This window comes from Coenobita brevimanus, chromosome 80, assembly GCF_032717465.1.
Source record: "Coenobita brevimanus isolate Jiangsu-jjx chromosome 80, ASM3271746v2, whole genome shotgun sequence".
NCBI lineage: Eukaryota > Metazoa > Arthropoda > Malacostraca > Decapoda > Coenobitidae > Coenobita > Coenobita brevimanus.
The window spans coordinates 8,041,778-8,056,805 of NC_137033.1; the positions used below are offsets into that span (position 1 = coordinate 8,041,778).

At 40.6% G+C, this 15,028-nt stretch overlaps 1 protein-coding gene across 1 annotated transcript in view; it reads left to right on the top strand.

Moving 5' to 3' along the window:
- LOC145409221 (protein turtle homolog A-like) overlaps positions 1–15,028 on the top strand; it is a 264,912-nt gene that overhangs the window by 182,696 nt on the left and 67,188 nt on the right. Inside the window, exon 6 of the mRNA XM_080279705.1 lies at positions 12,540–12,694. Within this exon, the coding sequence (XP_080135831.1) occupies positions 12,540–12,694 (155 nt within the window). The remainder of the gene's footprint in view (positions 1–12,539; positions 12,695–15,028) is intronic.

The following is a 15,028-nucleotide window of genomic DNA, read 5'->3' on the forward strand; positions in this document are numbered from 1 at the left end:
AGGAAAAAACGGAAAAACATGTGAAGAAAGTGGAAAAAGTAGAGAGAGAGAGAGAGAGAGAGAGAGAGAGAGAGAGAGAGACTGAAATTATTAGGAAAAGAGAAGGAACTGAGCTAGATGAAAGAAGTGAGGTAAGGTGATAAAATGGGAGAAACTACAAAGGATATGACTGATGAGGAAAAGTGAATGGACATACAAGACGAGAAAATGATCCTTGAGAAACTGAATATTAGAAGATGGAGGCATGACAGTGAACAAGCAATAAGGGAAGTGAAGAAGGGTGAACCGGAGGAGAGGGAAGTGAAGGAAAGTGATTAGAGGGGAGGAGAATGTGCGTGCAAGCAATAAGGAAAGGGAAGTGAGAGGAGATGGACAGGAGGAGAGCAGCAGGAGAAAGACAACCTGATATAAAGAGGAACAGGAAAAGAATAAAATAAATTGAGCCTGAATTAAATCTAATGAACGAGATTAGAAAATAAACAAGCTTATATATGTGGGAGGATAAGAATATGGAAAAGATAACGTAACGGATGCAAGACACGAGGCAGGGACGCAAAATGATGGAAGTTTGGCACTCCTGTGGGATACGTACAGTCAGAAGTTCGCCTCCTGTTTCACTCTTTGCTTAACGCTCATTGCAATATCCTGACACATCGTAACAACAAAACCCTACCAAACCTCTCTCGTCTTAGAAATCTTAGCCGGCAGAGGAGAGTGAATGGTAGAAAAGATGAAATATTAGGCGAACTTACAGTCAAGAACATAAGTTCGTCAGCTGTTTCACTGTTTATTTCACAGTCACTGCATATCCATCACTTCCCTCCCTGGCACATCATAACAAAGAACACAGCACCAAACCTCTCTCAGCTTGGGAATATCAGCTTGCAGAGGAAAGTGAAAGGTAGAAAAAAGTGAAGTATTAGGCGAACTTATGTCCCCGATTTTAATTTTCCTGAACGTCATATTAGCCCCAAAATGCTGCGCGAATTTTGAGTTGCCAATGGAACATTATGGCCCGTATTCTCGTCTATTACCTAACTCCCTGACACCTCTTCTGATGCGAATAATTTGCTGATTGTTCCTTAGTATCCTCTTCTTTGTTGTATAAATCACTCTAATGCCAGCACACTTAGCATAAAACAAAAGCAAGTTGATATTAACCAGCCGTGTCCAGGAGTAATCGCTAAGGATGAGGTGCTAGAGTATTTCCTTGACCGACGAGGGTATGGACCTAGGAACTCAAGGAGGAGGATTTCAGCGTTTATGTAACCCCTTGAATATGTTGACTTTTTATAGTAAACTCTCGATGGCGCCAAACAATTTTCATTCATCTTATATACGTTGCTTATTACTGAAGAACTTGAATAATTAAGGTAAATCTAACCCATCCAGTTCGAAATACCATAGTTCAAAAAGTTAAAGAAAATTGTCTGCTGGTGTTAAGAAACTAGAGGTCTGGATGATGATGATGATGATGATGATAAAACAAGCATCAGCAGGTGGAAGGGATTAGAGTAAGATGCTTGTAGTAATTACCATTATATGCCCTCAAACATACATATGAACAGTGCAAGCAACTGACCTTTATTGACTAGTGTGCCGCTTAAAAGGTGAATTTTATGAATCCTAGAAAAAGACTTGGGAGCTGAGAAAGACATTTTATCCTAACTTTGGATAGTTTAAAGTCAATAGGCACTTCGTAGTACAATCGGTGTCTTCAGTAACAACTTGACCATATACTAAAACGAGGTACAATTGAGAAATAAATGTCACAGGCCACCAGATGTCAGGATTATGTGGCCTTTATCTATTTGTTATAGAGAAGATGTATTATCTAGTCAGGTTGATTGAAGAGACCCAGGCAGAGAGAGAATAAATGTCGGCGTTATAGGGGAACGTCAGGGTAGCTCGTTTCTGTCCCGTTATCCTCTTCGTATTGTAAATGAGGTGAAGTGATGAAATAGGCAGATTGGGGTCGATGGAGTTTTATTGTGAGACAGTTGCTTGATTGAAAAGTTAAAGAGTTTGGCTAACTGAAATTGTAATATTTTAACCTGTTTTTGCCCTAAAGTGTCCCAAAACTGCCATATCCCCATCTTGAATGCTGAGTTGTAACACTAGAAAAACACAAGAATGTGGTGTAGCATCGTCCTTTCCTCAGTATTTGAAATAAACTGCAAAAGGACGATAATCTGGGTCAAATTAAGTTAAAATTGGTATTGTGTAAAAATAATACAACTATACTCAGTTCACTATACCTTGGTCTAAAATTTCCATCCCTCCATCTTGAATGCTGAGCTATGACAAGAGATTAACACTGGAATACGATGCTAGTTACGAAGTGCTACAGAAAGTATGTAGAGTCATAGCATTGCCTTTTTCTGTCACTGAGGTACGTGAAATAAACTGCAAAATGATACAAATTTGGGCCAAATTAAAGTGAATGGACTATAGTTTTTATGCTCCCAGCAGTGGGTTGAGGAAAGAAGGATGAAGAGATTGGCTGATGGTTAGCCACACCGTTTTATTACCTCCGCCAAGGAAGTTATGTTTTCACCCCCGTCCGTTTGCTTGTTTACTGGTTGGTTGGCCTGTGAGCAAGATTACACAAAAACTAATGGACGGATTTCCACGAAACTTGGTAGAAGAACGGGCCTTGGCCCAGAATAGACTTTATTAAATTTTGGTGTGGATCCGGATAAAGGTGCGGATCCAGGATTTTTTTTTTTTTTTCACTTTCTTTAACATTGCAAAATAGGGTGTTTTTCGACATTTTCGTAAATTTTTCAGTGAAAATTGCATGGATCTTTATGAGAAAAAAATCAGGCATATTTAAGATGTTGGTATCAACGACTGTGTATTGTTTGGCGCTGATCCATATAAAATTCGGGATCTAGCAGATTTAAATATGCTTTTATAGGAGGGTAGTCTTTTTCCAGCTGCCATACAGTAACAAATAGAACTTGATTGTATTAAAAGGCACGCCATGTCGCGTCTTTGAGGAGGCATGCGCTCTACTGAGTGCCATTCTAGTATTACGTCTGTTTTGCATAGTAGAGTGTGTGGGGGGGAATGCGAGTGTGGGGGATGTCTGTTTATCAGTGTGTGTGTGTGTGTGTGTGTGTGTGTGTGTGTGTGTGTGTGTGTGTGTGTGTTCTTGTTTCTTTGTGTATCTGTCTGTGTGTACATGTATGCTTTCCCTCACGGTCTGTGAGTTGATCATGTTATTCTTTATTAGGCTGTTTCGTCTGTTTCTACATCCTTTTCCTCTATTTCTCCTACTTCATCATTCTTTCTTCATCCTCCTTCTCCTTACTCTCTCCCTCCTCTTTTTCCTTCTCCTCCTCATCATCATCATCATCATTATCATCGTCATGTTTCATTCCACTTCCGCTCCTCCTCCTCCTCCTCCTCCTCCTCCTCCTCCTCCTCCTACTACTACTACTACTACTACTACTACTACTACTACTACTACTGCTATTACTACTACCATTACTACTGCATCAAAATTCTTTGTGAGACATTCGCAAGTGAAGGCAAGTACTTCGTTATCTGGTATTCCTCATGTATACACTTGTTTAGGATTCACGGAAATTAATCCTTATTGATATTGTATACTCTCTGCCACCGTTAGATTAAGTAATAATTTTCGAGTCTGATCCTTTATTACCGGAACCAGGTAACAGTAAGGCGATATTCAGTTTAATACTTTCCAATACTTCTCCAGCGCTTTTCAAGTAAATATCATCCAGGGTGTGGTCCACTGCTCATGCTGTTTAAAACGATGCCCAGTGAATATATAATGACAGAGTATTTCATTCACGCAGAAAAACTCACAACTGAAATATTTTGAGCACAGGCTTTGTTTAAGAATACATACATTGCCGCATTTGAATAGCCATTATTGTATATACAGAGAAAGAATTATTATGCAGGCTAAAAGTAAATGTCCTAGAGTTATCAGAGACGTATTTGGGAGAAAAGGAAGGCGGGGATAAACGGACTGAACACCTTCGACATGTCTGAGATGTGCCGGATCACACATTAATTCATGATTTGTGAACATTACTTAGTGATTCAGTAAATAATGGTGTGATGAAAATATGCCCGCTTAGACAAGAAATGTGAGGGTACAGGGACTTAAGTGTCATATTCTCTACTCAACCAACACACACACACACACACACACACACACACACACACACACACACACACACACACACACACACACACACACACACACACACACACACACACACACACACACACACACACACACACACACACACACACACACACACACACACACACACACACACACACACACACACACACACACACACACACACACACACACACACACACACACACACACACACACACACACACACACACACACACACACACACACACACACACACACACACACACACACACACACACACACACACACACACACACACACACACACACACACACACACACACACACACACACACACACACACACACACACACACACACACACACACACACACACACACACACACACACACACACACACACACACACACACACACGAAAAGCTACATCTAACCCATACAGATCAAAAAGTCAGTCCTAATCTGGGAAAAAAGATCTGGAAATAACCAAAAAATAATGATAATAATAATAATTACAATAATAATAATAATAATAATAATAATGATGATGATGATGATAATAATACCTTATCATAGTGAAGGGGATAAACTAGCGAACTTCTGTATCTGGAGAGAGGCAATGATTTTTGGAGAAGGGAAAGTCAGAGTAAAGAGATGATGGTCTGAGGAAACTTTGCTTGTGAGAGGAAAGGGAGAAGTGAGAGAGAGAGAGAGAGAGAATAGAAAATGGGTAGTGCGAAGGAGAGGAGAAAGGGACAGGAGAGGGAAAGAGGACTGAAGGAAGAAAAACATGGAATATATGGATAAGAATGGATAATGAGAGAAAGAAATGCATCAGGGGAGTAAAGGAATGACAAAGTTCGTGAGTGGAAACCGAGAGACAGAAGCTGCGAGAAGGGGAAGGAAAAGACTGAGAAAACGAAAAAAAAAAAAATAAATAAAAGGGAGATAGAAGTGAAGTAGAAACTAGACAACAGATAGAGGGGGGGGGAGGGATCTGAAAAGGAATGAGTGGAGGAAGAAATGGAATATAGAAGAAGAACATGTTTTGAAAAAGAATCAGAAAAGGAGAGCTTGTGAGAAAGGAACACGAGAGAACTGAAAAATGGAAGGGAAGGGTGGAGGGGGAAGAAAATATATTATATAGAGAGAGGATGAGGAGGAAAGAATAGGGATTTGGAACAGAACACATAAACTTGAAAATATTACTAGAGGAGGAAGAGAAAGAGGAATGGGATGGACAAACAGAATAAACTTCCTTCAGCATAATCGCATATTTTTCATTTCTTTCTATCTCTAGACGATTGCATTCAGGTAACGAGAGTCTTGACTGAGTTGGGAGGGTTAGATATAGCCTTCATTAACCTTTTCATTACTAGGGTTCATTTCTAACTTGAAGAAACACCTCATTGTGGCAGCAACAATATTATGAAAACATGGTACTCGGGTTGAGGGTACGTAAGGTAACTGCGGATAATAGGGAAGGAAAGATAGTAGGAATGAGACGCAGAGGACAGATGAAAGAGGAAGATGGAGTAGAGAAGCAAAGACGTGAAATATAATGAAAGTAAGGAAATGGAAATGATGTGAATAACGAAACAGAAAAAGAATGGAAAAAACAAATGCGATAAAAATTATGAGAAAAAATGAGACGAAGAATAGTATAGAAAAGAAGGAGAACTATAACACTTAAAATTAATGATTCAGAAAACTGGGGTTAGGAGGAAGCAAGGAATTACTAGTGAAAGAAAAGCTGTGAAACAAGACCACTGATGGAGAGAGAAAATTGATGGAGAATACTGAGAGAGATCAGAGAAAGGAAAAACATATGTGAATGGAATATAAAAAGGAGTATTGAGGAGAACGTTAGAATGGGAATTAGGGAAGGATGAGAGGGTAAGGATGAAGCACGTGATTTGAGTAGCATGAGGACAGAACAGAAATAATGAATGTAGTAAGAAAGACGGCAGAGAGAAAGGAAAGGGAAGGAAGGGAGCAAAAGAACTGATTAGTGAGGAATGGCGGAATATGGAAGAATGAAAAAAAAAAAAAGTGGATGAGACAGAAAGAAGGATGTAACAAGAACAAAAGAGGAAGGATGGGACGTAAGTACGGCTAATTTTAGGATGGATGAAGCAGCTGAAAAGGAAAAGAAGGATCGTGGGGAGGAAAAAGAAAGAGAAGGAAAGAAAATGAAGAATAATAGATAACACACACAAAACTACAAGGGAGGAAAAGAGATAAAACAGCAAGGAAGGTAAATACGATGCGGTAGAAGGGAAAAGAATACCGAAATGAATGAGTAGAAAAGGAAGGATTAAAAGGAAGGAAAGCAATGAAAGTTATAGCAGAAGAGGGTGTAAGGAAAAATGAAGCAGAGAATTGGATAATGAAAGATGAAGCACAAGAATAAGAAAAGAAAGATGAATCAGAAGAATGGAAAAAAGGAGATCAGGAAGAGTAAAATGAAGGAAAAAGAAGACAGGGATAAATGAAGCAAAGAAGGGAAAAGGCGTGAAACAGAAGAGGGGGGAAAATATGAAGTAGACGAGAGAGAGAGAGAGAGAGAGAGAGAATGAAGCAAAAGAGAATGAAAGGATAGGTTAGGGAGAGAAACGGAGTAAAACATAATAAAAAAAAAATGAAATGAGCCAAAATAGAGAAAAAACAGGTTGACCAAGAAGGGAGGGAATGGAAGAATGAAAAGAGTGAGGAAAGAAAGTTGAAGCAGAAGAGCGTGAAGGGAAAGATATGGCAGAAGTGTGGGTAAAAAAAAATTAATCGGAAAATGTAGATAAAGCAGAACAGAGATAAAATGATGAAGGAATAGTGGGCAAGGAAGAAGAAGCAAAGGAGAGGGAAAGAAAGAACGGAAGAGAAAGGAAGGTGAAATACAGGACAGGAAAATGTATTATGCAAAGGGAGGATGAGGAAAATATGGAAAGGATAAGCATAAACTCTGAAAGAGAATGACGAAAAGAACAAAGGAACTGAGTGTTAGATGAAAGAGAATTGATGAGGATATATTAAGCAAAATATAAGGAGAAGAAAAATCATGCAGAAGACCAGGAGGAAAGAAAGCAGTAAGATAAATGTACCGATATGACAAATGAAAAATGAAACAGCATAGAGAAACAGGAAGAAAGTTAAGACAAATGAGGACATAGAGGTGAAATGAAACAGGATCGAGTTGTGGGCATAAAGGTAGAAGAGTGAAATAGAGAAAACGAATTAGATGATGAAGAGATTGGAGGGGACAGAGAAGATGAAACAGGAGGTGAGGGGAGAGAAAAGGCGAACTAATTCGAGAAGTGAAGGGCGGGAGGGAGAAAGGAGGGTATAGTGGAGGTGGAAAGAGGTGGAGAGGAGAAGAGAAGGGGGAGAGAGGGAGGCGAAGAGACGACAAGGTGGAGGCAGGGCAAGAACATCTCCCCTGAACCCAAATATAAAATTCCTCTCCTCGTAACTCATTCTTTCCACTCGACTTGCTTCTCCCCATCTGCGTGGACACCGAAGCGACCGACCGACCGCGGAAGGAGGGGCGCATTCTGTAAAGTTTGAGCTGAAAGGAAACCAAGGCGGAGGAGAGAGGAACGCCAAGTGTCCTAAGTATCCGTGTGTGTGTGTGTGTGTGTGTGTGTGTGTGTGTGTGTGTGTGTGTGTGTGTGTGTGTGTGTGTGTGTGTGTGTGTGTGTGTGTGTGTGTGTGTGTGTGTGTGTGTGTGTGTGTGTGTGTGTGTGTGTGTGTGTGTGTGTGTGTGTGTGTGTGTGTGTGTGTGTGTGTGTGTGTGTGTGTGTGTGTGTGTGTGTGTGTGTGTGTGTGTGTGTGTGTGTGTGTGTGTGTGTGTGTGTTTGTGTGTGTGTGTGTGTGTGTGTGTGTGTGTGTGTGTGTGTGTGTGTGTGTGTGTGTGTGTGTGTGTGTGTGTGTGTGTGTGTGTGTGTGTGTGTGTGTGTGTGTGTGTGTGTGTGTGCTGCCCTTCTAGGTCTTTGAGTTGTTTGTGTTCTTCTTAGGTTGGTTGTTTCGTCTTTGTGTTCATCTTTTTCATCTATTTCTCCTCCACTTTCAATTTCTTCCTTTTTTTTTTTTTTTTGCTTTTTTGCTTTTCTAACTTCATTTTAGGCGTTATCATTTTATTCTTCTAAATTTCTTATACCTCTCTTATTTCTTGTTCATTCCTCTTCATCCTGCAGATTCATATTTTCCTTGTTCTCGTCCTTCTTCTTCTTCTTATTCTTATTCTTATTCTTCTCCTTCTTCTTCTTCTTCTTCTTTTCTTCCTCCTATTCCATCCCCATTCCTCCTTTCTCCTTCCCCTTTTCTTCCTCCTCCTCCTCATCATCATCATCCTCAAAATCAAAATTATAATTATCGTCATTCACATTTTCAGCTTCATTCCACTTCCACTTCTTCTTCTTCTTCTTCTTCTTCTTCTTATCATCATCATCGTCATCATCATCGTCATCATCGTCATCCTCCTCCTCCTCCTCCTCCTCTTTCGTGTTCCATATTCCAGTTAGAGGAAAAGTTTGAAGGCGAAGTCTTATGTGAAAAGATAACTAGCTCTTTCCCCAACAAGTATATCTTATTAATGTGCTTTTTTCATACCTACACTTTGCCCTTTTCTCTTCTTATTTTGTGTTATTGTCTTTACTTTCCTCCACTTCAGTTTCTTTATTCACGTTCTCCATATTTTTGGTTGATTTAATTGTCCCTTCCATCGGTTTCATTGGTCACTGATTTCTCTCTCTCTCTCTCTCTCTCTCTCTCAGTCCATTGTCTCTGTCCCTCCAAGCATTCCGTTCTATTCTCCTGCCATTCCTCCCATCCTCAAGCCATCCACTAATCCATCAGTCCATCCATTCAGCCATTCACATATCCCTCTAACCCTTTCGTCCTCTCTCCCGTCTCCTTCCCTCATTCTACCCCTTATTTCACAAATCTCTTTTCTCTACCTTTACTACATCTCCTCTTACTCTCTTTAATTCTGTGTCACTTCTTTCCCACCCTCCCGTCAGTTCTTTTATCCCAAGCTCTTATATATTCATTTTTATTTTCCGCTCACCATAGTCTTTCTTCCTTTTTTTTTTTAATTTCTTCTCGTTGCCTTGCCGCCTCATCTCCAGTGCACGCCATATTCTTTTACTCCTCCTAGACTGTTCATTTCCTTTGTCATCCTTATTTCCTTGTCAGCTCTCCCCGCTCCTGGTTTGAATGTCCGTGTCACAGTTTTCAAGGTTCATTTACTGTTCCTCCTCCTCCTCCTCCTCCTCATCATCATCATCATCATCATCATCATCATCATCATTTAGACTTTTTTTCGCTGAAGTCTGAGGTGAAGTAAGTTTCGGAAAAAAGGAAAAGAAAAAAAACATGAAAAACAAATAAATAAAATAAAAACTGCCTAGATCACTACCTATCGACTGCACGACGGTGATTAAAACAGGCAAGTCAGATTTCACCAACTCCAAGTCTTTCCCTAAAAAACGCCTCGACACGGACGATGTTATATTCAGATTTCCATTTATATAGCTTGGTGAACAGGGTCTAGGGTCAACCAACTTAGTCCACCACTCTGACCTGCATTGTAACCTGATATCCATTTATATAGCCTGGTGAACAACTGAATCCGCCATTCTGACCGGCATAGTAACCTGAGGATGGAGGAAGTCCCCAAGGTGTAGGTGAAGCTTGCATGATGCTGGTTAAGAATTCAAGGGGGCACATTCCCGTTGATCTGGCAGGGACCCCAACACCTCTCCCTCCCCTGGTTATTTTGGCACGTCAATTTCCCGTTTATTTAGACTTTCAGAGCTACCACAAACAACATACAGGTGAATACGTAGGTGCGTTAATTATTTATGGACACGAAAGGTACCACAAATAACACATGGGCGAATACTTAGGTGCATTAAAGTTGATAAATTCGCCGAAGAGGAGCTGGAAATAAACAAACTTAAACCCAAGAAACTACGACCCTCAATCCCAGTGCTACAGCCACGGTTAGATATACTGTAGGTCCTCCCTCTCTAGACAGATAGATAAATAAATAGATATACGGTATAGATACATAAGTAGGGAGATAGGTGGATGGGTGGATAGAGATAGATGGGTAGATTGGAAGATAGATGTAGATATATTGATAAATAGATCAGAGTAGATGGATGGATAGGTAGATATAGATATAAAGGGTATATATACAGTACCTAGACAGATAAACATTCGATTAGACATATGGAAGGAGAGATACTGTAGGTGTATGGATATATATAGATTCAAATAGATATATGTATCTATTTATTCCTACCTATCTTTATCTCTTTTACTTACCATAAGTGGACGTCTCCTACACTTTTCTTCCTAAGGGGACATTTTTTGAGGCAACTGTCTAATTGCACACGAATACTGTAACCCCTCCAGACTAGTTAATGCCGTTTAAAAAAGACCTCTCACATAGGAGGGGCTAATGAAGGCTATGAATCATCTAACCCCTTCAATTCGAAATATCTCCCTTGATCTACTGTATGTTAAATCGTCTCGGATAGCAAGAACAAATTTTCGGAAAAAAAAAAATTAACTGATGGAACAAATACTGGCAACCCTCCAGTGCTCGATTCATCATCCTCTTGCCTTTGTTGAATTTAGGAAAGGCCTGTCATATTTTCAGCGTCAAAGAAGGCTATATCAATACCTTGCAGTTCAAAACATTGTCTGGAGATAGCAAGAATATTATTATAGAAAGAAGTAATCACAGGGGGAATATTAAAACCAACTGCTCGATCCCTCCCTTTCGCCGAGTTCACCATCCTGATTCGAATTAACTAGGCCTCTGAAGCTTTCTGTTTCATGTTCGTTCACTCTCAGAAGATTAATGCTCTCATGTTTTGGAATACTCTACTGTTATTTTCCCACTAGCGCTAGACGAGAAATATTTTGCCGAGAGTGTCGAAGGAGACTGAGACTGTCAGTGATAGTACGACTATTTCATTTAGCTGGAAGTGAGTCATAGAGGAGCATGAGAGTGTTAAGGAACTCGCCTCTCGACTGGGCATTACACACTAGCACTTCCAAGATAACAGAAGTCGTAGGGACGAAACTGAAACTCATCGTAGCCACGTGTTCTGAAACTTCCTGCGGTAACTAATCCTTTACAATGGTGGATCGAGAGGGTGACCAAGAATCCAAACACCCACTCCCCCCTTTTTTCATCTGTGGTATTTTTCCCTACAAAAGATGTACAGAAGTATTAAATAAAAAACAGCAACACTTTAATGAAAAGAACTTGTATGAAATTAACCCTGTTCATAAGGATTGATACTTTGTGATTGTAAAGTCAACTAATAACCCAATATATTGTTTTATTATTACCCTATAAATTTTTAAAATGCAAGATTGTCTTCGTTTGGTAATAAAGGGAACATGTATTTGGTCCCCTTTTTAAATATATTGAACTATAGTACCCTAGCCTCAGGCATAAACACCTCGAAGAGATCAGATTGACCTTACATTTTTTTTTTTATTAGTTGACTGATCGCATTTAACTTTACAGGCGTTCTGTAATGGGTAGCCTACTTAGTTTTAGCCCGTTCAATCCCAGAACGTCATTCATATACTGTATATATATATATATATATATATATATATATATATATATATATACCTACAGTATTGTTTTTGCTACCTCTAGACAGTATTATTCTGCTTAAGAAAGATGTGGTCCGTATCTTACCCCTCAAGTTCGAAAAGTCTCTGTCAAGCTGCATGACACTGTCTGAAGATAGCAAGACTAAAATGCAAAGTACAGTAAGCCCTCGTTCTAAACTGATTTTTTTTTTTTTTTCAAATGAGTACATCTTGAATTTGCGGGAAATATGCTTCTTGAAGTTTCTATAAATGTGATATGCCTGGTTTCTTAAGTCACGGGACAAGTTATATGAAGAAAGTTGTGATACTTTAGAAGACATCCTTGCCTTAATGACGAGGATTGCATGTATGTCATCGGAGTAAAGAGATGCATACAGTAAGTGGACATATTGTGCTGGTGACCTGATATTCTTGCACTGACGCTTGACTGTTTGTACTCCCCACAGTACAGCCCCGACCAGTGGATAATATTATGCCCAAGTCTCCTGTTAGATGAACGAAAATGCAAGAATGTAGCAAAATTGAAGTGACTGAAGACGTCACCATTTTGAAGTGGTTAAATGTCCTGGACTGGTAATCTAGCATGGGATCTCAACTCGAAGGGTGGTTTTATATGCATCTAACAAATATAGGCTTTTCCATGTGTGACCAACGGAAATTAGTGACTTGCTTACACCTTCGCGCACTCAGTATTAATATTCCAGTACTCTGACATGTCTCTTTTTCACCCCCACAGTGCGGCCGCGGTCGGTGGACATCCGGGTGCCCAAGTCTCCCCTGGTGGCGGGGCAGGAGACGAGGCTGGAGTGCATGGCGGAGGGGGCGTATCCAGCGGCACAACTCACGTGGACCAAGACACTGAATGGGAAGACTACCACGCTACCTGCTCAGGTCGGAGGGAGGAGGGAACAGATAGAGAATGGAGAAAGTGAAAGGGTGGGGAGGGAGGGGAGGGAGAGTAAGGAAAGAGGTGAGGGACAACTCGAAAAGGAGGAAAGGGGAGATCAAATATGAAGAATGGAAGCAGGTAGTAAGAAAAGGTTCGAGGAAGTGAGAAGAGGCGGGGAGGTCGAGAAGGGGGCAAGTGAGGAAGGAGAATTGAGGAAGTAAGAACTGAGGAAGGGGAATTGAGGAGTAAGGAAGGCGGGATCGAGGACTGAATAGTGACTGGATGAAGTCGAAAGGTGAGGATGGGGGTGAAGAGGGAAGGTAGAATAGGAAGAAAATAGGGGGTAGAGGTCAGGGAGAGAGGAAGTAAGGGACGGGAATGTTGAGGGGAAAGAAAGTGAGTAGTGGAGGGGAGAGGAAAGAGAGAGGAGGCAAGAAATGAGGAAAAGGGGGGGGTCGAGGGAGAGGAAGTGAAGAAGGGAGGTAGAGGAGGGAGTAAGCAGGGGAATATGGTAATGAGGGAGGTAGGAAGGCAGGGAGGGAGAGAGTTTAGGAGAGAAAATGTGGAGAGGGATCGGAAGGTGAGGAGAAGAGAGGAGGCAGAAGAAAAAAGTAAGGAGGGAAGGGAGAGAGTGGAGGGATGAGGAACTGTGGAGGGTAGTTGACGGGTGAAGATGTGTTTGGCGAGATCTGGAAGTGTTAGACTGGAGGAAATGATCAGGAGAGAGGAAGATGGTAAGGCTACAGAAACTTTAACCGTGAAACTGAGTATGAAACAGGAAAGAATAGCGAGCAGGGAGAAGGGGGAGGCGGGATTAAGGGAGTGAAGTAAGTTATGGCACTCGTTGTTTAGGGAAGAGAGGGAGATAACTGGAAGGCGGGAGGGGCTTAGAAAATGATCAGGGGGTTTAAAAGAGGGGATCTGTTACCTGCCTACCTTGTAGTGAGGGATGGAAATTTCGTCTATAATTCTCCTGCGTCCACATCATATTTTGGGGCTTCAATTTCCTTCCTGACTCACCATATGCGAATTATTTATGGACAGAGAAACATAACAGGCCTTTCAAAGACTAGGAATATTAACCACTAAGGGAAAGAGAAGCTGATGCGAAATATTAAGCGAACTTTTGTCCCCGACCGTACTTGCCTCCCCAACTCTCTCTGTTGTAAGTTGGAAGAGAGATTATGATTAAAAGAAAATAAAAAAGAGTGAGGGTTCAGGAATGATTTATTCTGTAGAATTTCTTAGCATTTTTCGCTACCGTACATCTTCATCAGTATGCAGTAATAACAGCATAAGAAGGAAAATAGGCTTAACCCTTCCATTGTATTGGCGTTTTCAAGTTGGAAGGGCATTTAGTAGTGAACAAATCAGTAAAATTTGTATTTAATGCTCTCACTTCGAAAAAAAAACCCTACAGTTTAAATTGTCTGGAAATGGCTAGAAAAAATGGCAGAAATGTCCTAGCAATAAAGAGATTAAGAAGAAATAGTACTTACTGCCTGTCTTGAGGTCTTTAGTGGGAAAATACAGACACTGGTTAATAATTATCCTTGTTGGTGTAGACGTCATAGTGCTGTATGTTTTCTTTGCCTTTTCATTTGCACATTACGCTTTGCATCAAGTTGTATGTTGCTAATGGAAGCTATGTCGACATCATAAAGATAAATATAAAACACGGAGCAGGATATTAAGGTGTAATATACAAAACAAGGCATTAAGGAAGAGGGGCTACTACCGTATGTCTGCTGCCCCTGCGAGAGAACGACTCACTGTCAAGAATATGAGGCTGATTCCTAACTGTGTATAGATTTCTTAGTCTCTATACAGCTCTATCAGAGATGCGGAATCTCAGACCCATTTTTTATTGATCATCTGTATCTGCTTCTCTGTAGATACGCTTTATTGCATGAATCTGAATCCGATAACGTATCTTTAGTTCTGTTCTTATTACCCTCCGGCTATATTACTGAGCTTACAGACTTTATGATCTTTAGGATTTAGATATATACTTTACTATCACTGGTCCTTCCGAAGTTTTAATGCAATCATCCAGTGGTGGGTACTCTGGCTGAATACGTCAGGTTTTTACCTCTTATCCCTTACTGGTAGCAGAGACATGAAAGAGTTGGATCAGTGCCTCTCAGACTCGGGTGTGCGAACCCTGAGAGGTACGCTTGAAGGTGTGTAGGGGGGGAGGGGCACTGAGAGCTGGAGGAAAATAATGTAGATAATACTTATTTCGCCAGATTTTATTTGAGGTCATATTGAAAATCAAGACACTGGTTTGCACAAATCATGCACGCCCTTCTCGCTGAAAATGCCGGTTCTCAAAG